A 23,993-nucleotide genomic window follows, 5' to 3' on the forward strand; every position below is an offset into this window, starting at 1 on the left:
TTAGACTCGCCCCTTCGCTCCGCCCTCAATCGGCTCCGCCTCTTTCGCAGAGCCTTTTTTTTCTCAGCACTTAGCTCCGCCCCTTCCTCCCCTGGCTCTGCCCCCTCAGTAGGCCGTTGAGGGTGGGGCCGAAGTGGGCGGTACTTGGGGCGTGACCGGAGAAATCCCGCCTAGGGCCTGCAATCTCTGCCCCGCGGGGCGGAGCGCTGAGCGCAGCCAGGCATTGCAATAGGGACCTGCTGGCTTTAAAGGCACTGGAGAGTCGCCGTGCCTAGACCGACCTCGAGGACCGTCGCCATGCGTCGTGTACCGCTGCTGCTCGTGCTGGGCTTGCTGTTCGTGCTGGGCTTGCTGTTCGCTGGCCCTGTCGCCCCTTCGCGCCTCATCTCGAAGCGCGTGAGTGCCCCTGATCCTGGAGCAGGCCTTCAGCGGCTGATGGGTCCAGATTGTCCTAGAGGGGCTCCTGTCCTCCGAAGCGTCCTGTCCCATCCTTTCCGGGTGCAGAGCAGCGATTCGAACGCTCCTGCCCCAGACCCAGGATCTCAGCGTGTAACTCGCTGCACTCCCCGCCCTCCTCTTTCACTGTTTTCTGCTTAGCTCTGAGCTCTTTCTGCTGTGAGAGGGTTGAATCAGGCCAGGGGTTTCAAACTTGGCTACCAGGTGACAGAGGGCCAGCCGTGTGATCCCACTGCACCTAGTTGTGAGCCTTTGAGACCCTCCATCTCCTGCCAGTCTTTCACTTCCCTGTCTCTCATTTTCCACGCTACAGACCCCCGGGAAAGGGAAGTTCGGTCATTCTGAGGGAAAAGCCCAGTTCCATTGCCTTTTGTGGTGGCCCAAAGTGCAGGTCCTCCAGATCCCTCCTGCCAGCCGGCTGGATAAAGGGGGAAGGTGTTATGGACAATCTTAGCCTTGGTGTATAAAATGTGTGTGATGTCAGCATAGGGTGAGGGCTTTCATGAACCCGGTGTTTGCAGAATGCCAAAAGAATAGTGCAGTTAGGGCCAGTATGGCCTTGGCCTTGTTCGGTCAGATGCAGGGTGATGTTACTTGTGGGAGGAAGGAACTTTTGACCTCACTGTCCCAGAGGCTAGTCAACTTGTCTCTTGATGTCTCCTAGTGTGGGACTGATAGTCTTGGCTCCGCAGCTCGCCTTGTGAGGTGGAGCCCTGTTAGAGGCAGTAGGCCTTGCAGATATTCCCGTTTCTCATATATGCTTTGTTTGTGGGTTCCATTCCAACTTTCGGTGCTCAGTTAGGCAATTTGGAGGGACTCGGGCATTGCAGGCACCAACCTCCTTTTGCTCATGAGGGACTTTACTCAAGATCACTCAGCCATACTTTTGAACCCCGCTGACTGTCATCACCATGTTCTCTAGAGGCTTATGGGTACAGAACTTGAGTCTGCAGTGACTAGTGATTGACCGAGCTTTCGGAATCCTGGGGTCTTCTTTTATCATTGTCTGGTCCTATGACCCTGCACTGTAGCGACTCAAGATATGGCTGGTTTTGTTTTGGCCACTTACTAGACTCTATGTTGCATAGTGGGTGTCATTTATCATATACCTACTGTGTGCGGTAGGTTGAGCTTTGTACTTTTCCTCTTTAAAGTAGTTAATGATGATTTTGAACTACTGAGCTTCCTGCATCCGTCCCCCAATTTTGGAATAATTTATGGGGATAGTATAGAGTTCTGTGTATTTACCTAAGTGCTTTTGTTAGCATCCCATTTTATCCGTGTACTTGTTAAAACCAAGAAGCCAGTGTAGGTTGGTTACTGTGAACTAAATTAGGCCTTATTTGGGTCTCATCGATTTCCCATGAATGCCCCCTCTCTGTTCCAACTCCTGCTCTGGGGTTCCGTATTGTCATCCCTGTCACATCTTCTCACTCTACTGAGGCCTGGGGCAGAAAATTTAAATGAGCTTGGCTGCCTTCAGGAGCTGAGTCCTGTCGCTTTCTGAGTACAGACTTCTTACCCCTGCCATTGCCCATTTAATAAATGAGGAAGTTGAGCCTCCAGGGGTTAACATGCCAGAGACCAGTGGTTAACTAGCATCTGTTAGCGAGAGTAGTAGTGGTTGGTATGTGATAGAGGGACAGCCTCTGACCTGTCCCTGTCTTCTATCCGTGTAGCCACATCTAGGCTGGGGATAGCATCTACCAGGTTCCAGGTACACACTGCTGATCTCTGTCCTCCCTTTCCCCATGAGCCTGGACTCAGCTGCTGGGATGCCGCACAGGTGAAGCTGCCTAGGCCCTGTTTAGTGGGGGGACCCCCTTGTGAGAAGTCTTCTAGGGTTGGGGGAAGAGGTGATCGGAGAGGGTGGAAGATTCTAAAAAAGGATGCCCTAGAATCTTCCCCTAAGCCCAAAGTAGTCCTCAGTGTGAATCAGGCTGCTAAGTTGGGAAAAGCAGCCTTCTACCCTGTCAGCCCAGGTTACTGCATAGAAAGCCATTCCTTCACTTAGCTTATGACCAGCCTTTCCTCCCCCAGGCCATCCTTCTCCAAGCTCGGTACTTTCTTTCGAAGGTGTTCTATTGCACCACGGCCACTTTGCTTTCTTTGACCTATGAGGGCTTATGATAAATGAGACTCCTACCCTTCCAGCCTCAGCAAGGCCCCTCACTCAGTCTAGCCCGTTGGCCTTTCTGTACTGCTGGAAGCAGCTGAGCTTCTACCTCGGGGCTTTTGCTTGTGCCCTGTGTATATTGACTGACTTCTCATCCTGAAAGAATGTTTTAAGTGTCACCTTTTAACCACCCTAAGTAAGACCTGAGTTACTCTCCACATCACCTTCTGGCACTCAAATTACAGTGGTTGGTACTTCCTCTTTCCTTCCCGCCTTCCCTCTCTTCCTCCCTTCCTTTGTTTCCATTTTTCTACCTCCTGGTACTTGGGTTTGAATCTACGGCCTTAGGCATATTAAGAGAGCTCCCTGCCACTGAGTTACACTGCCAGCCTGGGTTATTTGCATCAGACTATAAAGATCCACAAGGCCAAGCAGGACTGCTTCCTATTGTTTACATAGCCCTCAGTCCAGGGCCTGAACTTGTTGCTCCACAAATACTTGTGGAATGAAGTTTGAGCAAAATGCCTGCTGGTACCTACCCTGACCCTGCCTTTCTTAGTCACGGTGTGGCCTTTCATTCCTGGGATCAGAAGCCCATGCCAAGAAGCTTGAAGATAGCTGTTTAACAGGCTTACAGCGATCTCACGACACGGAGTTGGTGGCAGGAAGCAGAGGCCAAGGAGGCACATGGCTGTCTTTTAGTGAGCCAGCTCATGCTTGGTGTCTAACACAGTGCCATGAGCTGTTACGAATGTGTTCTCAGCTTGCAACAGTTCTGGGAGGAAGAGAAAAATGACTCTTTGTTTAAAAGATGTGGAAATCAGAAATCAGGACTCCAATGCCATAGGCGTGCCAGGTTGTGATTCAACCCAGGTCTGTTGGACTGGAACCTAGATTTCCTGACTGGCACTCCAAAGCCATACCTGTCCCAGACCCCTGTGATGCTTTTTCCCCCCCATCACAGGCTGGTTGTGAACTCGTGTATTTGAGGATGACTTTATGACCTTCGAAGCCACCTTTTGTCTCTGCCTCTCAAGTGCTGGGATTACAGATATGTGCCTCGTGATGGTCAGTGCTGGTCTCACATTGTTTTTTGTTCTTTTTTGAAGACAGGGTCTCACTATGTAGCCCAGACTGGCTTCAAGCTTGGTCCTCCTGCCTCAGCCTCCCTAGTGCTGGGATTATTGGTGTATGTCACCATGCCCACCTGGCTCCTCTAGTGTTGTAGTAGATCATGCGGGTGACTGACTCTGTGTCCCTTCTCCATAGGACAGAAGAACTTAGTTTTGTCCCTTCAATTTGAACTTGGAGCTGAGTTACAAGTGTACATGCTTAGAACTCACCTTAAAACTTTTGACCCAAGACAGTGCCAAGCCTTGTGTCATAAGAGTCACACACAACACCTCTGGTCATAGGGTCACACAACTCCTTGTGTCATAATTCCAAAGCTTGGCAGAGAGAAGCTATGGTTGAGCATGGATCAGGTGTTGTCTCTGGGTCCAGGTGGCTATGGATGGGTTAAGATGGAGGCCAGGCTGGAGGTACAGGGTTAGCAGATTTTCTAAGGCTGTGTGTGGATAATGGTCCTTATAGGGGCGTCTTTGGTGCATGTGAGTATGTTATGAGAAGCAGAGAGAAAGAGACAGACAGACAGACAGGTGTAGAATGAATTCCAGATCCTAAGGTCCTGGGGGCTGGTGATCACATGAGTTGAACCTAGGTCACGTGGAGGAAGGTTTGAGAAGTTCCTCTGCAGAGGAGTGGTGGGTGACTCAGATTGTGGATATGGTGTGGTTCACGACAAGGGAGTAAGAATGTGCTTGTAAGGTGAGAAAGTCATTCACGGGATTGCTCATCACTGAGGGACCTCCTGTAGGTCTTGTCCTGTGGGTCCTGTTCCCTGGATGGTGAGGTTTGGCTTACTGTTGTTTCTCCTTGCATTCTTTCTCCTCGTTGCCCGTTGTTGCTGACCTCGGATTGGACATGGGGTGGGGCATGATCAAGCTTGTGTGTGGAATACAAGGGTGACTCTTTCAGGGGCTTGTCCTGTGCTGGGCTCCCAAAGCTAGCTGGAGAGAAATGGGTGGCAGGGCCAGAGTTCGGAGAAGGTACCCTCAAAGCTAAATGAAGTTAATACCCTTATTAAAAAGATTATTTTCTTTATTCATTGACTTGTATACAATGTATCTATATTGTATCCAGTCCCACATTCCTCTTCAGTCCATCACCATTTTTTTTTCTTTTTCTTTTTTTCGGAGCTGGGGACCAAACCCAGGGCCTTGTGCTTGCTAGGCAAGCGCTCTACCACTGAGCTAAATCCCCAACCCCCGTCCATCACCATTTTTATCTTCTCTTTTAATAATCCACTGTCCAATTAGTGCTGCTCATATGTGTATGGTTATGAGTATCACTCTCCTAGCCATCACCAAGGAATAATGACTCCTCTTCTCTGTAGCCACCAACTGCCAATACTTCCTTAGCTACGGGTGAGTCCTCTTTCCCTCCCTCTCTCCCTTCCTCCATTTTTTCTTCTCTCCCTTTTCATTCTTTCCTTCCTTCCTTCTTTCTTTTCTCCCTTTCCTTGTAGCCTAGGCCGATCTAGAATGACCACATCTTGCCTTACCCTGAGTGTTTACATGTTGGGCTTGTACCCCCACAGCCAGTTACGTCTCTCCTCCCCTGCCCCAGAACAGGGTCTTGTGTATCCAGACTGGCCTGACATGGGCTATGTCATTAAAGATGACCATTTCTGCCTCCACCTCCCAGGTGTTGCCCTTGCTACCACACTGGGTTTGTGTCATGTTGAAGATATAGCCTAAGATTTCCAATATGCTAGGTAGACATTCTACCAACTGAGCTATATCCCAACCCCCTTATTTGAGTTCAAGGTCTGATATAACAGGCCTTGGCCTCACTCACACTTTGGGTACCTGCCTGAAGAATGGGTCAGACAAGTATAACTGTTACCATGGTGCTCAAAGGAGAATGAGTGGGCCTCCAACTCTTGAATGCTGAAACATTTCTTTTCCTCCACTTCTCTCCTTGTTGTCTGGTTGTCCCCAGCCTTCCCAACTTGGTGGCTTCTCCTGGGATAACTGTGATGAAGGAAAGGACCCTGCAGTGATCAAAAGCCTCACGCTCCAACCTGACCCCATTGTCGTTCCTGGAGATGTGATCGTCAGTGCTGAGGGCAAGACCAGCATTCCCCTCACTTCTCCTCAGAAGGTGAGTCCCAGGCTAGATGGGAGAGGGAGTGGGAATGGGCAGCCATCAAGCACTGTGAGAAGTGCATGCTCACAGGTCATGAAGGATGTTGGACTTCACAGACTTACCCAGGTTCATAGAGTCCCAGGGTAAGGGCATGGAAGGGAAACCCAGGTGTCACCTGGGATTCATCCATACTTGCACTTGGATACAGTGGCCCACTGTTTACAGTGGACTTCTCTGTGTTATTTTGTTGCACAGCCAGTAGCCAGGGACACAAGGCTATTTTATTTTGAGACAAGGTCTCACTCTGTAGCCCAGGCTGGCCTTGAACTCTTGGGAGGCCTGCCTGTCTCGGTTTGATTGTGGGCATGAGCCACCACAACATGGACTTTCTCACAGCCGAATAACAAATGCTATTTCCTTTATCCATACTGCATGTATTTGTTTTTTTTAAAATACATATGAAAACAAGGAGTGCTTCGTGTGTGTGTTTGGAGGGAGGGCTCTATGTAGTCTTAGCTGGCCTTGAACTTGCTGTGAGCTCGTAGCTCTCTTGCCTCCACCTCTGGAGTTCGCAGATCACAGGTATACTACCGCATCTGGAATGGACCCCAGGGCCTCTCATGCGTATTAGGTGAGCACTCTGCCAAAGCCATATCCCCAACCTTGTTTCCATTCTTTTGAGCCAAGGCCTTATGTAGTTCAGTCTGCCCCACCACTTTAATATAAGTACCTAAGGATAACCTTGAACTTCTGATCCTTCTGCCATCACCTCCTGAGGACTGGGATTACAGGCATGTGCCACCATACCTTGCTTCTATGAGATGTCTTCTAGTCTAAGTCCTCAAGAGCTAGTTGTTGTTGGCTGTTACAGATACCTCCCAGAATCTTCACTCATTGTTCTAATGAGGAGACACCACACTGGCTAGAATTTGTCCTTATAGTAATAATCTACTCATACTCTCCTGATTATGTACCTTCACATTAAATGTTTTTATTTATTACTCTTGTGCCTTCATATGATACGTGGGGCGAGGCCCACACGACACGGGAAACACGCACAGGTTGGTTCTCTCCTTCCACCTTTTTGTTGGGTTCTGGGGCAGGAACTCAGGTTGCCAGGCTTATGTGGCAAGCACCTTGGCCTACTGAGGTAGCCTGCTGGCTCAGATGCATGCCTTAAAAGCTCTTTTGATAGTCATTGCCCAAATGTCTCCAAACAGTCAGGCAGGTTTGCACCTAACCTGACAGCTGCTGTTTTCTTTCCCACACACTTCTTCTTTTTTTTTTTTTGGACACTAAGAGTCTGAGTCTTGGCCAGTCTTTAATATCATCCCTCATGAATGGGAGTGGTCCTTTCACAGTGCACTGGCTTTTTGTATCTATTTGGGAATGCTAGCTTATTCCCACCCATCACCCAGGTTTGCATGCGTTTCTATATGGTTTCATATTTTATTGTAAAGGCTTCTTATGGCACTGTTTATTATTCTCTATATTCTTTATTCTCTAGTTAGAGTCAACCACCTTTTAAAGATATTCTTATACTCCCTGCCGTCTCTTTCTGCTCCAGATCTATTCTGGAACAAACTGTGATCATTTAGAAGATTTTTGGGAGCCAAGCCTGGTTGGTGCATGCTTGTAAATTATAGCACTTGGGAGGGAGTACAGGAAATCCAGGAGTTCAAGGGCTGCTCGTTCTCACAGGCAGGTGGAGACCACCCTGTACTGTTGGGCTCAATCACAGTTCCTGCGTCTTAGGGCATCTCTTGAGCAAGTACTGAGTTAGTCAGTAATTTGGATAGTGCTTTGCTGAGTGCCTAGCACACAGTATGTGCTCAGTGTATGCTGGGATTTGTTGACTTGTCAAACACTGTCAGTGATTGAGCTAGAAGACCTAGAGAGATCTGAGTGCCTCTCCACCTCTGCCATGGCTTCTGCTTGCTGGGCTACTACATTTTCTTCAGTTATTACCCAGTAGGAGGAGGCCAAGCCCCATGGATACAAGGGCAGAGTTTGTCCAGATTGGAAAGGGAGACTGGCTACTGAACTGAGTCTGCTAATGTTGCATGAATGCCATTCTCTGCTCTCATTGTTGAATCTGGAGTGTATGGGTGTGTGCACATATGTGTATGTATATATGCCTGAGCATGTGTATGTGCATATATATGTGGCGGCCAGATGTCAATGTTATGTGTACCCCTAAATCTCTCCACCTTAGATGGGGTCTCACTGTGCCTGGAGCTCATCTATTTGGCTAGATATCTGGCCAGTGAGCTCTAGGGTCTGCCCGACTCGGCCTCTCCAGGGCTGAGCCTACACCGCTGCACCTAGATTTCTGGGATCCTGGCATCTAACGTAGGTCCTCCTGTTTGCCTGGCAGGCCCTTTACCAACTGAGCCATCTCCGCAGCCCTGATTGATTTTTAACCCTGCTTTTTTTGTTTTGTTTTGTTAGTTTGAGACAGGGTTTCTCTGTGCAGCCTGGGCTGTCCTCTATAGACCAGGTTGGCTTCAAACTCAGAGCGGGGGTTGGGGATTTAGCTCAGTGGTAGAGCGCTTGCCTAGGAAGCACAAGGCCCTGGGTTCGGTCCCCAGCTCCGAAAAAAAGAACCAAAAAAAAAAAAAAAAAAAAAAAAAAACAAACCTCAGAGCACCTGGCTCTGCCTCCTGAGTGCTGTGTTTAAAGGTGTGTGCCACTGACTCGCTGATTTTTAGGTGTTAGACCCTATTGGCTATCTCTGTGAGATGTAGACACAGCTCTGTCCATGTGGAGGAGCAGCGGCCCCTGTTAGAAAGGGGTTGCCTAGGGCTTTAGCAAGTGCCTTTGTCTTTCCGATTTAGAGCTGGGAATGATTACAGTGCATGTCTGTGTGCCTTAAGAGTTGGTCTAGTTGTGTTGGGTGTACAAGCGCTGTTGCCGAGGATACACGAGGACGTATTTCTGAGCCTCCTGGCGGTAGGTTTGAGATGGACAGGAGACATTGTCTGTAATCCCCTAATGGCAGTTTGTAGCTGCCGCCTAGGGACTAGCCAGTGACTTTTGCCCTGAGCTTCCAATGCTCTGCTGGTCCTGAGCTGGGGAGGGGCAGTCATGGGGGAAGCTCCATAGACATTCATACTGCCAGTCGGTTCCTGCTGTTTCGATGGTGACTGGTTCGAGTTCCTCTTGGGGGCCTAGGCTAAGTGAGAGGAAGAGGACGTAAAGCAGCTGGTAGGTTTTGTATCCTGAGGCTCTCAAGTGCTGACCAGATGTTATCTTCCTTAGTGGGACTTCAAGGCGGAAGTACTGTGTAAACCACACTATTGGCTGAGGAAGCAGAGGCTGAAGGCAGTTGACTCCCTTAGGGGCAGAACTAACCCTCCAGGTCAGACCCTCTGACTGTTCCTGGTCTGAGGAGGAAAAGACTTCCAGCAGAGGAGGCTGGCAGGAGGAAAGGTCATTGTGCAATCAGGATGGATTCATGTTAGCAGAGCAGGCCACCGAGGCTAGCGGCTCCAACTCCACACAGGGTTCAGGCTGTTCCCGGCACCATTTCTCGGCCTCGAAGAAGACAGCCCATGCTTTTGTACTAGGACATTTGAAGGTTCAGGCAGCAGTCTGGGTCTAGCGGAGTCTGAAGGAATAAGCACCATCCCTAGATTTCTCTCTCAGACACAGAACACCAGCCAGGCTGATGGCCCACATCTGTAATTAATCTCAGCATCTGGGAAGTAGAGGCAGGTCATGGCCACTCTCTGCTGCACGGCGAGTTGAAGACCAGCCTGGGCCACATAAAAACCTGTCTCAGACACACCAAGATCCAAACAACACAAAGGTGAAACCCCAGATTGAATAAGGCTAAGACGCAGAGGTTGCTGGGATGTCTGAGCAAAACGGGATCTGAGAACTGTGGCTTCCAGGCCGGGGAGATGGCGCAGTCGATAACATGCTTCCTGTGCAACCGTGCAGACCTATAGTCAACCCCAGAGCCTCTGTAGAAAGCCAGGCATCATGCATACTTGTAACCCTAGGCCTGAGCAAGTAGAGATGGGATCCCTAGCAAACCAGCCTGCTGAGTCAGCGGGAGACCCTACTCCAAAAAACCAAGTGGATGATGGACACACGCATGCATGCACATGCACACACTCCTGTAACAGCCACAGGAATCACGTATGGAGTGCCGACTTCACACTGACCACTATTTTTCCCTTCCTGGTTCTGGTGGGACACGGACATGGCTCTGAGGGACAGCTGGCATGCATGGTAGCTGGTATAGTCTTCTGCACGTGCCAAGTGCAATCACGCTTCTTGCTTGGGAGTCTTGGCTGCTACTCCTCAGTCAGGGAGGCAGTCATTAGAACAGGAGTGGGGCAGTGGGAAGCACACTCTTGAGTTCTCATCCAGCTGGGTCTGGAGAGGCCATTCCCTTTTGTAACCAACTGCAATAACTCTCAGGAATCTCCCCATCCATTTCCATTGGTTTGTTGTTGCAGAGTCTAGCTATGTAGACCAGGCTGACCTTGAACCTGCAGTTCCCTGCCTTTTCCTCCAGGCTACCATGATTTCAGATGTTCATCGCTGTACCTAACTACATTTCCACTTATAACTTTATCATCTGTGGTACAACAGAAAATACACGTCAGGAACAACCAGCAGAAAGGCTCTGTAGCTGAGACTGGGCTTAGAAGCCCGCCTAGGACATGTGCCACAGCCATCCAGCTAGTGCGATCTCAGGGTGTTGGTTCCTATCTTCGACAGTGACAGATGAAAGATGGTCTGTAGATCAGAGAGAAGGGACATTACATTTGATAATTGGTACCCACCACATGCTCAGGAAAGGTTGAATAGTGAGATTCAGCCAGAGCATCCCCACAGCTAAACCTCTGTTCTCCTCATAGTACCCTAGAGCAAGAGAGAGGGGATCGCTGCGTTCAATGCCAGCCTGGTCTACGTATGTAGAATCAAACCAGTGGAGATGTATGGGGGGATTACTTTGAGATCATCTACAAGCCTTATTGCAGCTGGTTATGAGATGAAACTTCAAGAGGCAGGAGCAGGACTGTGTGCCCTGGAGTTCACACTGTCACCTTGATTAATCCCGTGACAGGTGGAGCTCACCGTGGAGAAGGAAGTGGCTGGCTTCTGGGTCAAGATCCCTTGCGTAGAACAGCTAGGAAGCTGTACCTATGAGAATGTCTGTGACCTGATAGACCAATACATCCCCCCTGGAGAGACCTGCCCAGAGCCGCTGCACACCTACGGGCTGCCCTGCCATTGTCCCTTCAAGGAAGTGAGTACTTGGGTTGTCGAGGCACTCGTGTTACTCCTCTGTGATAGGGGGAAGTGGGTGTGGCTGTTTCGTTCTGCATATTGCTTCCTTGGGTATGCAAGAACCGCTATCTTGGGAGCTAGGAGCCTTGGTTTATCCATGTGTGAAACGGGAGTAGGGCAGATCGCAGCTGTAGACTTGTCAGCCATAGGCCACCCTGACCTGGCTTCACTTCTTCCCCTCAGGGCACCTACTCACTGCCTTCGAGCAACTTCACAGTGCCTGATCTGGAGCTTCCAAGCTGGCTAAGCACGGGCAACTACCGCATCCAGAGCATCTTGAGCAGCGGTGGAAAGCGCCTGGCCTGCATCAAGATTGCCGCCTCTCTCAAGGGCAAATAACCAGGCAGCAGCCACCATAGAATGAAAGGGCACCAGGAAGGCATGCTTCTTCTTCTGTGTTCCGGGGCCCAGAGCTGCCTGCCTCTAACTCCGTTCTATGGTTCTCTACCCTTTCTGCAAATCACGACAACCTGACCTGAGGGAGGATGGACCAGGCGGGTCTCGACATCTGTTGGGCTGTACGCCATGCTCCTTCGCACCCCTACCAACTTTCTAAGAGTTTCTCTCATGTCCCAAACAGTCAAGGAATGGGAACCAACATGTTATGGAATCTTAAGTTCAAGCTGGCCCAACATGGGCCTCCTGAAGCTATGCTCACCCCACCTCTTCGTTTTAGCCACCAACTTAAAAACCAAGATGACAGTATTAATCTCTCATTCCACCCTAAACCTCTCATCCAGCAAAGAGGTCTAGGTAGCCAGTCTTAGGTCTGCCCCCCTATTAACTTCCATGATTAACTACATTCCCTTTGCAACTTGCCTAGCCAACACTGGGGCTGACAGATCCTGAAAGGGCAGGATGGCGTGTGACAGAAACCCTGGGAGAGTTATTGTTGGGCATGCCCCATTAACCTCAGTAAAGCACAGGTGCCCAGGGCCAAGCAGATCGAGGGAGCCAAAGCAGTCACTCCCAGGAGCGATGCCCACTTTTCTTCCTTTGGTATGACGCATACAGAATGGGATGACATTCCTTATACCTGACAAGAAACAAAACTGAAACCCCAACAGCACATGTGCTCCAGTGCCAGGAGGCCAGGGTCTGGAATGGCATGTCTAGTCCTGGAGGTACAGTCCAGTGACCTGTAAGTGCCATGTAAGGAATGTTACCGGATATTTGCAACAGTTTTCTTCCTTAGGCCCCAAACCCCAGACTTTTCTATGAAGTCTTAGATTTTTTAACTATTAGAAACAAATTGTTTTTTATATACTGTTCAGGCCAAAGGGGCCACGTGGACTTGTCTGGGGGGTGGGGGGGGACATAGCTGGCTCACAGGTGGCTGCTTTTTTTCTCACACCTGTTCGTCTTCTCAGTCTCAAGTTATCTGACTTCATTTCTCTCCCCCTCAAGGTCAAGTCCTTGGTACCAGACCTCAGAGAGGGCTCAGCCTGCACTGGAGCAGGTCTGCATGGCCTCTGAGAGCTGGGCCCTGTGCCAGCCTCAGAGCCCCATCACCATCAGGGTATAGGGGTTCACACTGGAGTGGATCTCCCCACCCCCACCCCCCAGCAGCCACCTTGTGGAACAGGGGTCCCATGTAGAGAGTGGATCCCACACCGGGTTGTACCATGACAACTTCCTGAGCCTCCGTCAGCCCGGTTCTGGACTGCAAGACTAGTCTGTCAATAAATCTTCTTAACTTGCTGTGGGGGCTCGTTTTCTTGGTCGTGTGCTCCCCTGAAGCTTGTGATGTTTGTGTGGACGCTTGAGACGGCCTTCGTTGCTGAGGAAGTGCTCGGTGGGTGGTACAGGGGAGTCCAGGCATCTCTAATCACGGGTGCCTGCATTTATCTCAGCAGCAGCTGGGCTTCCTCCTTGTTCTGTGAGCTAGAGGCTGAGGACTGCTTTCACTTTCCTTAGCCTAGTTTCCTGCCATTCAATCTTGAAGCTTTCCTCCACGTAAATTTTTTCCTTTTGGTTTTGTGTGCATTTGCATGCAAGTGAGAGAGGTGGGGAGCAGAGGGAAGGGGAGGGGGAGGGGTTTGGGGAGGTCAGAAGACAACCATCAGTATCATCCCCCAGGTGCTTTCCACTTTTTTGTGTAAGTCAGGGTCTCATTAACCTGGAACTGCTCTGCAAATTAGGCTATCTGGCCAGAGAGTCCTAGGTATCCACCTGCCCCTACTTCACATCCCACTGTTACTGGGAACACAAATGTGTTCGTGGTTCTGAGGATCTGAAACTCTGGTCCTCAGGCTTGTAGAACAAGTACTCTACGGATGGAGCCCCTCCTTTAGTGTAGAGACAGGGTCTCTAGTCTAGGCTGACCTCAAACCCCTGTGTACCCAAGGACAAAGGTGTCTGTGTCCTTATGCCTTCAGGATCACAGGCCTGCAGCACCGTGCCCAGTTCTCTTGATTTGTAGTCTGCACTCTGCTTTTGTTGTTCGTTTGGTTTTGCAAGGTGATATAGGCTAGTCTGGAGCTTAGTCCTCCCACTCCAGCCTCCTGCTTGCTGGGATTGTATGCATGTGTCGCCAAGTCTGCACCACAAGTTCCCAATCGGGACAGAACCTTACTAGCTCAGGAAGTCTTTTTATACATGTCATACTTGTTAAATGTGCCTTAATGAATCTTGTGGGTTGTGGGTAAGATTTGAAGGTGTCACCTCTGATCACCCAACAAAGAAGGATGATGTGTTTTGAGGCCTAGAAAGAAGGAAATGAGGTCTTTGGGAGCAGACACACATTTTTTTTTTTTTTTTTTTTTTTGGTTCTTTTTTTTGGAGCTGGGGACCGAACCCAGGGCCTTGCGCTTCCTAGGTAAGCGCTCTACCACTGAGCTAAATCCCCAGCCCACACATTTTTTTTTTTGTTTCTGCTTACTGCCCACGATGAGGCGAGCACGCCTGCATACATTCCACCATGCTACCTTGCTACTCAACCCTGTATATATCATCCTTCATGGTACCCAGTATACATCATTCTGCTATACTACACTGCGTTGCCGTATACCCTCCTGAATACTGGAATGGCCAGGAGAGATGGCTCAGCAGTTAAGAGCACTGATTTCTCTTCCAAAAGTCCTGAGTTCAAATCCCAGCAACCACATGGTGGCTCACAACCATCTGTAATGAGGTCTGACGCCCTCTTCTGGTGTGTCTGAAGATAGCTACAGTGTACTTATATATAATAAATAAATCTTTTTTTTTTTAAAAGAAAAACAAAACGAAAAGGGTGTGTGTTACCATGCCCAGTCTGGAAGGCTTTTTTCACACACACACACACACACACACACACACACACACACACACACACACAATTTTTGAGACAGGTTCTCACTGTGTAGTCCTGACTGGCCTGGAACTCACTGTGTAGACCAAGATGATCTTGAACTTAGAGATCAAGTTCTGGAGCCTCTGGCTCCTGAGTGCTGGAATCAAAGGCATGCACGTCCACATTAAGAGAATGCAGTAGACTGCCTGAAGGACTGTCTGACTAGTCAGTCCTCTTTGAGTAACAGAGAAATGACAACACATTTGAGTCTTTTAAATAAGAACCCAGGATGGAGTCCTGTGCACCGTGGAAAAATCTAGAAAAAGATCAGCAGCCTCAGTAGTAAATGTCACCTACTGACAAGAATCACATGTGGATGTTAAGCTGGGCATAAAACAGCACAAAAATCAAGTATCTGCATGGTTTAAAAGTCCTACCTAGCAGGGTGTGGTGGCTCACATCTGCAATCCCAGCCCTTATGAGGATTTTAAATTCAGAGTTAGCCTGGGTTACAAAACTAACACTGTGTAAAATGAGCAATTATTGAAGGGCGAATGTCATTTCTCTGAGATACTCTTAATATGTCATCTCAATATAGCCATGGTCAGAGAACCCCAAACAGCTCTTTAAGGTTGCCAAGGCCACGGATAATAAAGAATGATCTAGAAACAGTCACAAACCGGGAGAGAATAAAGACGTGCTGTGAGATCCTCATTCTGATGTTGAATTACAATGGTGTTTCAGCCACGTTGACATGGGTGTGGCTGTGATGGGGCTTAGCATGTACGACAGGTGACTTTTTTTTTTTCCAGAGCTGGGGACCGAACCCAGGGCCTTGCACTTGCTAGGCAAGCGCTCTACCACTGAGCTAAATCCCCAACCCTCTGACCTTGAGTCTTGAGTTGTTTTGCAGCAGACCCTTTGCCTGCCAAACCATCTCCCTGCCCCCTCTCCCCTAAAACTTTAAAACATTTATTTTGAGATAGGCTCTTGCTAGGTTACTCAGGATGACCTCGAACTCACACTGCAGTACACATACACACAATGAATTTTTTTTTTTTTTCGGAGCTGGGGACCGAACCCAGGGCCTTGTGCTTGCTAGGCAAGCGCTCTACCACTGAGCCAAATCCCCAACCCGAACTTTTTTTTTTAATTTGTTTTTAAACACTGAGGCTATGTAGCCCTGCCTGGTCTGAGAAACTCTCAATGTAGATCAGGCTGACCTTGGACTGACAAGAGATTCCCCTGCCTCTGACTCCAGAGAGCTGGGATTAAAGGCGTGTACCACCACACCCAGTGTAAATTTTTAAGCCTTAATCTTCTTAGTAGCTGGAACTTGGGGCCCTACACCAGACCTAGCTAGCTAGCTAGAGTATATACAAAAAATTTCAACCAGAGATTCTGGTTTGCACTCGAATTACCACCATTGGTGAGTTAATTTCTCTTCCCTTAGCTTTGATCAACTGTCTGGCCAAAAAAACAACTCAAGGAATGAGGAGTTTATTCTGGTTCACAGTTCAGAAGAGCACAGTCCCTCAAAGCCAGGCAGTCACGATGGCAGGCATGGCTGGGTTCACAGTGCTGGCAATTTAAAGATCATGAGATGTGTTTTATTACTTTGTATTTCTTGTATAAAGTGATGGTTTAATAACAACCTGCCATTCGAGATCTCATATACTGGCATATTCAGTGATACCCACTCCACTTTTCAGTGTGTGTGTGTGTGTGTGTGTGTGTAATCTAGATTCCACGTAGGAGAGAAACCGTTTGACACTTGTCCTTCTGAGTCTGGCTCCTTTTGCTCAGCAGCTTGATCTCCGGTCCCGGACACTGTCTATCCACCGGTTCCTGCTGTACTCCAATGCCATCTTCACGTGGCCCACTTCCCTAGCATCCCACTCACAGGCTCTTGATAGTCAACCATTTTCACTGTCTGTTCCTCTTAGTTTGGGTGGCCTTGGTTAGATCCAGACTCAGCTCAAACGAGACATCATTCTTGTGACTCATAGTCCAGCTCTGAACCATTGTCAATCACATTTGCCAGTAGAAAAATGCAAAGGGAATAATTTTGAAAGTGTTGGGGGTCATAACCCCTCACCACATCGAATCTCTGGTATTCCAAATATCTTGGTTCCAGTATCGGGTCCCAGTTTTTTCCTAGAGAAGCACATGGCAGCAAGGAACTGAAACCTGTGCCTCTGCTCCTGGAAGGACAGATTGGTTCCATGGTGACCTCTGAGGCTGAGTGTTCTGTAGCAGATTCTAATGGCTCACCTCCCTTATCTGCTCCTGTGTTGCTTCATCTTCCATGCAAACCTTAGTCGGGGGTGGGGTGGGGCAGCTGATGGTCATTTTGAGGGCTCCAAGTTGTGAGGCTTAAAAGTCATTAAGGCTTAAAAGTTTATACTCCGCAGAATGGTACATGCCTTTAATACCAACACTCGGCAGAGGCGGAGGCAGAGGCAGAGGCAGAGGGGCAGAGGCATCTCTCTCAGTCCAAGGACTGCCTGATAGAGTTCTCAGACTAGCCAGGGCTACACCCTGTGTTTAAAGCATTTTTTTTTTTTTTTTTTTTTTTAATATATATAGCCTTCTGCCTGCATATGTGACTTCAGGCCAGAAGAGGGCACCAGATCTCATTACAGATGGTTGTGAGCCACCATGTGGTTGCTGGGAATTGAACTCATGACCTCTGGAAGAGCAGTCAGTGCTCTTAACCGCTGAGCCATCTCTCCAGCCCCACCCTGTGTTTAAAAACAAGACTCTTGGGTTTCTTTTGTCAGAGGTTTCTTTGTAAGCCAGCACCTGTTCAGTCTGTAGGGCTATAATGGCTCTTGTGCATGCTTTTGGAGTCCAGTGTACATGTGAGTTTTGTGCAAGGGGACTACAGATCTCAGAACCTCAAGGCGGCCTATCGATATTTCCTGTCAGGTCACAAAGCCCCATCTTACTATAACAGGCCAGAACCTCAAACCACTGATAGCCTTTTCAGTCAGAGGCTGCTTGCTTGCAGAAGTTGAGGCCCAGATGCTGATAATCATGTGGCCCCCCCACCCCCACCCTGGTGCAAAGCATTAGCTCCTACTGTCATGGGACTGGTTCAATCCCACCCACACTTATTTTGTCATTCAAGATGAACTTGGGATCATTACACTCTCATGATAATAACAGAGTCACACTTCCAGTGAAATAAATATCATGCCATCTGAACATTGAGAGGAGAGGAGAGTTGTAGGACCCAATTAACCCTACGTCTGGGAGGTCCCACTTATGAAAACACAGAGATGGAGAGCGATGCAATCAAGCAAGAGGTTTAATGAGCCAGTGCACTGGGCTGGCCCTGTAATTGGGACAGAGGTGACCTCGAAGAACAAAAGCTCACACTTTTTATACTGTTTCAGGGTATAGGCTTTAAGTTACAGCATGAGTTGGTTATTTCTCATTGGTGAGGCCTATTACCTTCTGAATTCACTGGTGGCCGCCTATTGTCCTTTGAAATCATTGGAGGCCCTTGGTGGGGAAATATCTTTAGCACGCAGCGGGGGGTGGTGAAGGATCCGTCCCTTACTGCGGTTAGCTCATTCACGAGGATGGGGGACTGCTAAGATAGGTTAGCTCATTTCCTGGGACAGGGTGTTATCCTAAATTCTTTGGACGACCTGTCAAAGTTCCAGCCACCTGGTGTTTGCCTAAGGCAGCCTTTGTTCTTAAATTTGAATCTTACAGACTGGTGCCCCTTCTGGTGACATGCTCTGAGGACAGCATGCATTCCACACTCATATACCAGTCCTGGAAAGGCCCCAAAGCCCTGGGGAGAAGGTGTTTTACAGTGGGAGCAATAATTCTCTGCTTTTCAATGGTTTGATTGGTTAATTAATTAATTAATTAATTAATTGAGATAATGATTCACTCTGTAGCCCTGGCTGTCCCAGAACTCATTATATAAACTACCGTGGCCTCAGACTCACAGAGATCCACCTGCACCTGACTCCCAAGTTTTGGGATTAAAGGCGAGCACAACTAGGCCCAGCTTGTTTGTAATTACTGTTTTTTACTTAGGCTTCCCATTTAGCTCAGGCTGGCCTGAAACTATGTAGCCAAGGTTGATCTTGAATACCCCATCCTCCTATTTCCTCTTTCAGAACATGTATGTACTACCACACCTGGTATGTTTTGTATATTTGAATTTAAAAGCTTTCAAAGTCTCATTATGTAGTCCAGACTGGCCCTGAGATTGAAATCCTCCTGCTCCGGCCTCTTGAGTGGGGCCATTGCAGATGGTACTACCATGTCTACATTTCCCTTCAGTCTTGAGTTATTGGCTGTCATTCCTGCCTGCTCCTGGAACTGTTGTTTGTTGGGAGGTACCAAGAAAAAATCCAGAGACAATCTCATGCCCTTTGGCAAAGTTTCAGGCTCATGGCTGGCCTGACTCAGGAAAGCAAATATTTTATTGTTGACATTCAGATCTTGCTCCACTGTCCCGGGTAGGAGGTTTGAGACCCAGTCTCAGATAACCCAGTTGAGTCACAACTCACTATGTAGCCAGTGATGGCCTTGAACTCCTAATCTCCCTTTCTGCACCTTCCAAATCCAAGTGCCAGGAAAACAGGGCACCCCGCCACCCTGGGTTACCAAGCCTAGGCAGATCTTGTTTTATTGCACTGCACAGGGCTATCTTTCCAGCCGCACACACCTACTCTGTGTCTATTATTTTAGTAATTCATGCATTTTCAAAGTTTTCAAAATTATCTATTATTGTGACCTGTGGTCAGTACTTTTCTTTTTTATTTATTTTATTTATTTCATGTATGTGAGTACATTGTCGCTCTCTTCAGACACACCAGAAGAGGGCATCAGATCCCATTACAGATGGTTGTGAGCCACCATGTTATTGCTGGGATTTGAACTCAGGACCTCTGGAAGTGCAGTCTGTGCTCTTAACCACTGAGCCATCTCTCCAGCCTCCAAGTGATCTTTTTTAAAAGAGATTTTTATTTTTGCATATGTGTATTATGTGTGGTGGTTTGAATGGATATTGGCCCCCATAGACTCATGTATTTGAATGCCTGGGTCATATGGAGTGGTACTATTAGGAGGTGTGACCTTGTGGGAGTGGGTGTGGCCTTGTTGGAGAAAGTGGAGGTCTTCTATGCTCAAGCTCTGCCTAGTGTGGAATACAGTCTCCTCCTGGCTGTCTGCAAATTAGATGTAGAACTCTGGGCTCCTCCAGCACCATGTCTGCCTACACACTGCTGCGTTTCTTGCCATGATGACTGATTGATGATGACGATGATGATGATGACGACGATGATGATGACGACGGACTAAACCTCTGAAACTGTAAGTCAACATGAATTAAATGTTTTCCTTTGCAAGAGTTGCCTTGGTCATGGTGTCTCTTCACAGCAATGAAACCCTAAGACAGTAAGCATGCACACAGGCATACAGATGCCTGTGGAGGCCAGAATGGGGTATAGGATTCCCTAGAACTGGGGTTACAGGCAGTTGTGAACTACTTACTCAGCACGGGCACTTGAAACTAATCTCTGGTCCTTTGCAAGAAACTGGATGTGCTTTTAACTACCGGGCATCTCTCCACCCCCTGACCTTTTACATTTTTCTTGTTTTAAAAGTAATGCGGGGTTGGGGATTTAGCTCAGTGGTAGAGCGCTTGCCTAGGAAGCGCAAGGCCCTGGGTTCAGTCCCCAGCTCCGAAAAAAAAAAAAAAAACCACAAAAAAAAAAAAAAAAGTAATGCTTGGCATTTGTCACATTTTTCTGTCTTCTGTCCTTTCCCTCTCCAGTGAGTTGGTGACAGGAATTGAGCTCAGCATGTCAACTCTGCAGCTTCACCTGTTGAGCCTTCTTGCTTCTTAGATAGTCTCATGTAGTTCAGGTTGCCCTAGAACTTGCTGTGTCATGGAGGGTGACCTTGAACCTCTGCCTCCACCTCTCCAGTGCTAGGATGAAGGTTGCAGGCTACTGAGGTCACTGTGTCTGCTGCCGGTGATCCTCTGTGTTTCTGTGTGATTGTTTTGATTGTCCTTGATACTCATTCATTGATGAGTATGTTTTTCATCATCCTCCCTCAGTGCTCTCTGTTCTTTGATATACAAAGGTGTTATAATTGTGAGGGCATGAGTTCGAATCCCCAGAGTCCACATAAAGTTTATGCTAAGTATATCTGTAATTTCACTACTCCTGCAGTGATAAGAGAGGAAGAGACAGGAGACTTCTTGAAACTATTGGACTTCATACACTCACACACATGCACATGCTTAAAAATTGCTAGCTTGTCTTAGTCATTGTTCTATTGCTGTAAAGAAACACCATGACCAAGGCTACTCTTATAAAAGAAAACATTTCATTGGGGCTGGCTTATAGTTTTGTTTTGTTTTGTTTTGTTTTTTTTTTTTTTTTTTTTTGGTTCTTTTTTTTCGGAGCTGGGGACCGAACCCAGGGCCTTGCGCTTCCTAGGCAAGCGCTCTACCACTGAGCTAAATCCCCAACCCCGGGGCTGGCTTATAGTTTTATAGGCTTAGACTATTATATCATGGCAGAGAATGTGGTGGCAGGCAGGCAGACGGCAGACATGGTGCTGGAGAAGTAACTAAGAGTTCTACATCCTGATCTGCTGACAGTAGGGCATATGGGGAGGGGGGAGGAGGAGGGAAGGGAGGGAGAGAGACATCTCAGTCTGGTCTGGGCTTTTGAAACATCAAAGCCCACTTCCAGGGACACCCTTCTCTTACAAGCCCACACCTTCTCCAACCAGGCCACACCTCCCAATCCTTCTCAGATAGTTCCACTCCCTGGTGATCAAGCATTCAAATTTATGAGCCTCAGGGGGCCATTCTCATTCAAACTAGTACACAGCTAACAACCACACAAAGATTTCTAAGTGTTCAAGTAAAAGCACAAAAATCACAGTTTCTAGTCAGAAGTGGTTGCAATGTTCGAGGAAGCCCATCACAAGCAGAGACAGGCTCAGTAGACCTCTTGCGACAGACACTTAACTACGTTAGGAATGCAGCGGGAAAGCTCTAAAGGGAACTTAAAGGAACCACTTACGCCTGGGTGGGGGCTCTGATAGCGCAGTGTTTGCCTAGCATGTACAAGGCTTAGGACCCCGGGCCAAAGCTTGGCTATGCTCATGGAGGAGCTTACTCTGTAGTGCTATTTTCCCATAATATCTTCATCTAGTTGTGGACAACATCACTGTTAGTTTGCTTTTTTGCTGTACTGGAGATTTAACCTTGGGTCTTCCACACTCCAGGCAACAGCTTTTCCCCCTGAGCCATGCCCCAGTCCCTTTGCCTTCACTTCCTGTTTGTTAGACAGGGTCTCACTAAGTTGTTGCTTAGGCTTACCTTGAAGACCCTGGCTAGCCCAGGTAGACTTTGAACCTGCCATTCTTGTGCCTCAGCCTCCCATGTAGCGGGGACTATAGGCCTGCACCTCCATGCCTGGCTGGTTCCTGTGTTTTTAAATAGCTTTTGCTCACTGGTAAATCCCAGGTTTCCAGAAGCGTGCTTTCAAGTCTGGAAGCATGCCAGCCTTTCTGGATTAACCTTTTACTGATGTGGGATGTGTATTTATAGCTTGCCCCTATTTTGTGTACATCTTTGCAAACACAAAGGGATACTTGGGACAAATGCCCAGGAGCACTTCCTATGTTACAAAATTTGTCCTTGAACAAGAAACACAGTAACAGTGTGCTTTTCCTTTGCAGAGAGGACTGTCTTTTGAGAACCCTCCCCCCAGCTAAATGTTATTTTAAAAGTAGGTCAATAATCTTTTTTTTTAAAAAAGATTTATTTATTCATTTATTATATATAAGTACACTGTAGCTGTCTTCAGATACACCAGAAGAGGGCATCGGATCTCTTTACAGATGGTTGTGAGCCACCATGTGGTTGCTGGGAATTGAACTCAGGACCTCTGGAAGAGCAGTCAGGTGCTCTTAACCGCTGAGCCATCTCTCCAGCCCAATAATCTTTACAGAGGATGAAATCTCTTTCTCCACAGAAGGAGGGAGAGGAGAGGGGAGCTGGGAGGAGAGAGGGGGAGGCAAAGGGAGAGGAGTGGGGAGAAGGGGAGAGGAAAGGGGGGCGAGAAGAGAGGGAAGAGAAGGCAGGGAAGAGAAGGGGAGGAAGGAAAACAGGGAAGAAGCCTTATAGGTGGGAAAGTGGCTCTTTTTCTGGTATTAACAAGAATATACCTTCTCTGAAAGAGAATGAAAAACTCCAAAGAAATGAGCTTTTTCTCAGACTTTCTTTACATCTCCAGGGGTAACAGGGTGATTAGTGGATGAGAAATTATGTTTGGGGGATAAATTTTGATTCTTCTCACAGGAAGAATATGAGCATTGAGAAGGTCTTTAATTAATCAACACTCCAACCTCTCATTGCACAAACAGGACACTAAGACTGGAGGTGGGGAAGGGGAAATTTCTCAAGACTTGGTTAAGATTAGAAACTGAGTGCCTGGAAAAAGTTAAGGCGACTGTTCTTCCTGAGACTCTTAGCTGAATAGGAAATCCATTTTCCCTCTGTGCACACTTTCTAAGCCTGGTGCTTCAGGGGTACCTTCTGAACGTAGGGGGGAAACACTCTTGGATTTATGTGATTTTTTTTTTAGGGTATCAGGATGCATTAAAAATATTTGCTTTTAATTTATAAAAGTGTGTGTATGTGTGTGTGTGTGTGTGTGTGTGAGCGTGCGAGAGAGAGAGAGAGAGAGAGGGAGAGGGAGAGAGAGAGAGAAAGAGAGAGAGAGAGAGAGGTGTTGCAGTCAATAAAGCTAAAAGGAGTTGGAGATCTGAAGAGCGCTTTGACAACAGACAAGGAGGTGCAGAGTGTAGAGTGTGCCCAGCTGCTTTTCAGCCTTGCTTTGGTCCAGCATTTCCTCCCTATGCTTCTTCCTTCCTTTTGGAATGGTATATCCTGTGACATCATATGTTGGAAGCATGTAATCTGCCTTTTCATTTTGATTTTTTAGGGGATTACAGTTAAGAAATTGTATGAGTCTCAGAAGACAGTTTGAACTTTGGACTTTTTTTTTTTTTTTTTTTTTTTTTTTTTGGTTCTTTTTTTCGGAGCTGGGGACCGAACCCAGGGCCTTGCGCTTGCTAGGCAAGCGCTCTACCACTGAGCTAAATCCCCAACCTCCAGCCTGTATTTTTCATTATGATATGACTACAAGTTATGGGGTCAGGGAGTAGAATGTGGTGGTTTGAATGCAAATGGCCCCATAGTCTCAGGGAGTGGCACTATTAGGAGGTGTGTCCTTGTTGGAGGAAGTGTGTCACCTAGGGCAGGATTTGAGGTTTCAGATGCTTAAGTCAGGCCCAGTGGCTCATTCTTTCCTGCTGCCTACAGATCCAGATGTAGAGCTCTCAGCTACTTCAGCACCGTGTCTGCCTGCACACTGCCATGCTTCCTGCCATGATGATAATGGACTAAACCTCTGAACTCTAAGGCAGCCCCAATGAAATGTTTTCCTTATAAGAGTTGCCCTGGTCATGGTGTCTCTTCACAGCAGTGGAACCCTAAGACAAGCAGCAGTTGCTGTTAATGATGGGTCACCTTACAGCCTCACCCATTTTCTTTACAAGTAGTTATCAGAATGG

The 23,993-nt window shown here is 47.9% G+C and overlaps 1 protein-coding gene across 1 annotated transcript; it reads left to right on the forward strand.

Annotated features, from left to right (window-relative positions):
• Positions 1-256: 256 nt before the first annotated feature.
• Positions 257-12,790, forward strand: Gm2a (ganglioside GM2 activator). Its single transcript, NM_172335.2, has 4 exons — positions 257-396; positions 5,636-5,797; positions 10,866-11,048; positions 11,273-12,790. Exons 1-4 carry the CDS (start codon positions 298-300, stop codon positions 11,426-11,428), a joined length of 600 nt encoding a protein of 199 aa, NP_758838.2. The 5' UTR covers positions 257-297; the 3' UTR covers positions 11,429-12,790.
• The last annotated feature ends 11,203 nt before the right edge of the window (positions 12,791-23,993 follow it).

The sequence above is a fragment of the Rattus norvegicus genome, chromosome 10 (assembly GCF_036323735.1).
Source record: "Rattus norvegicus strain BN/NHsdMcwi chromosome 10, GRCr8, whole genome shotgun sequence".
NCBI lineage: Eukaryota > Metazoa > Chordata > Mammalia > Rodentia > Muridae > Rattus > Rattus norvegicus.

Bases quoted from the DNA above. Each gene is read 5' to 3' on its own strand.
- Gm2a (NM_172335.2), top strand. From the start codon at position 298: ATGCGTCGTGTACCGCTGCTGCTCGTGCTGGGCTTGCTGTTCGTGCTG. The intron at 397-5,635 runs GTGAGTGCCCCT...GGTTGTCCCCAG, and splicing joins CGCGCCTCATCTCGAAGCGC to CCTTCCCAACTTGGTGGCTT. The intron at 11,049-11,272 runs GTGAGTACTTGG...TCTTCCCCTCAG, and splicing joins GCCATTGTCCCTTCAAGGAA to GGCACCTACTCACTGCCTTC.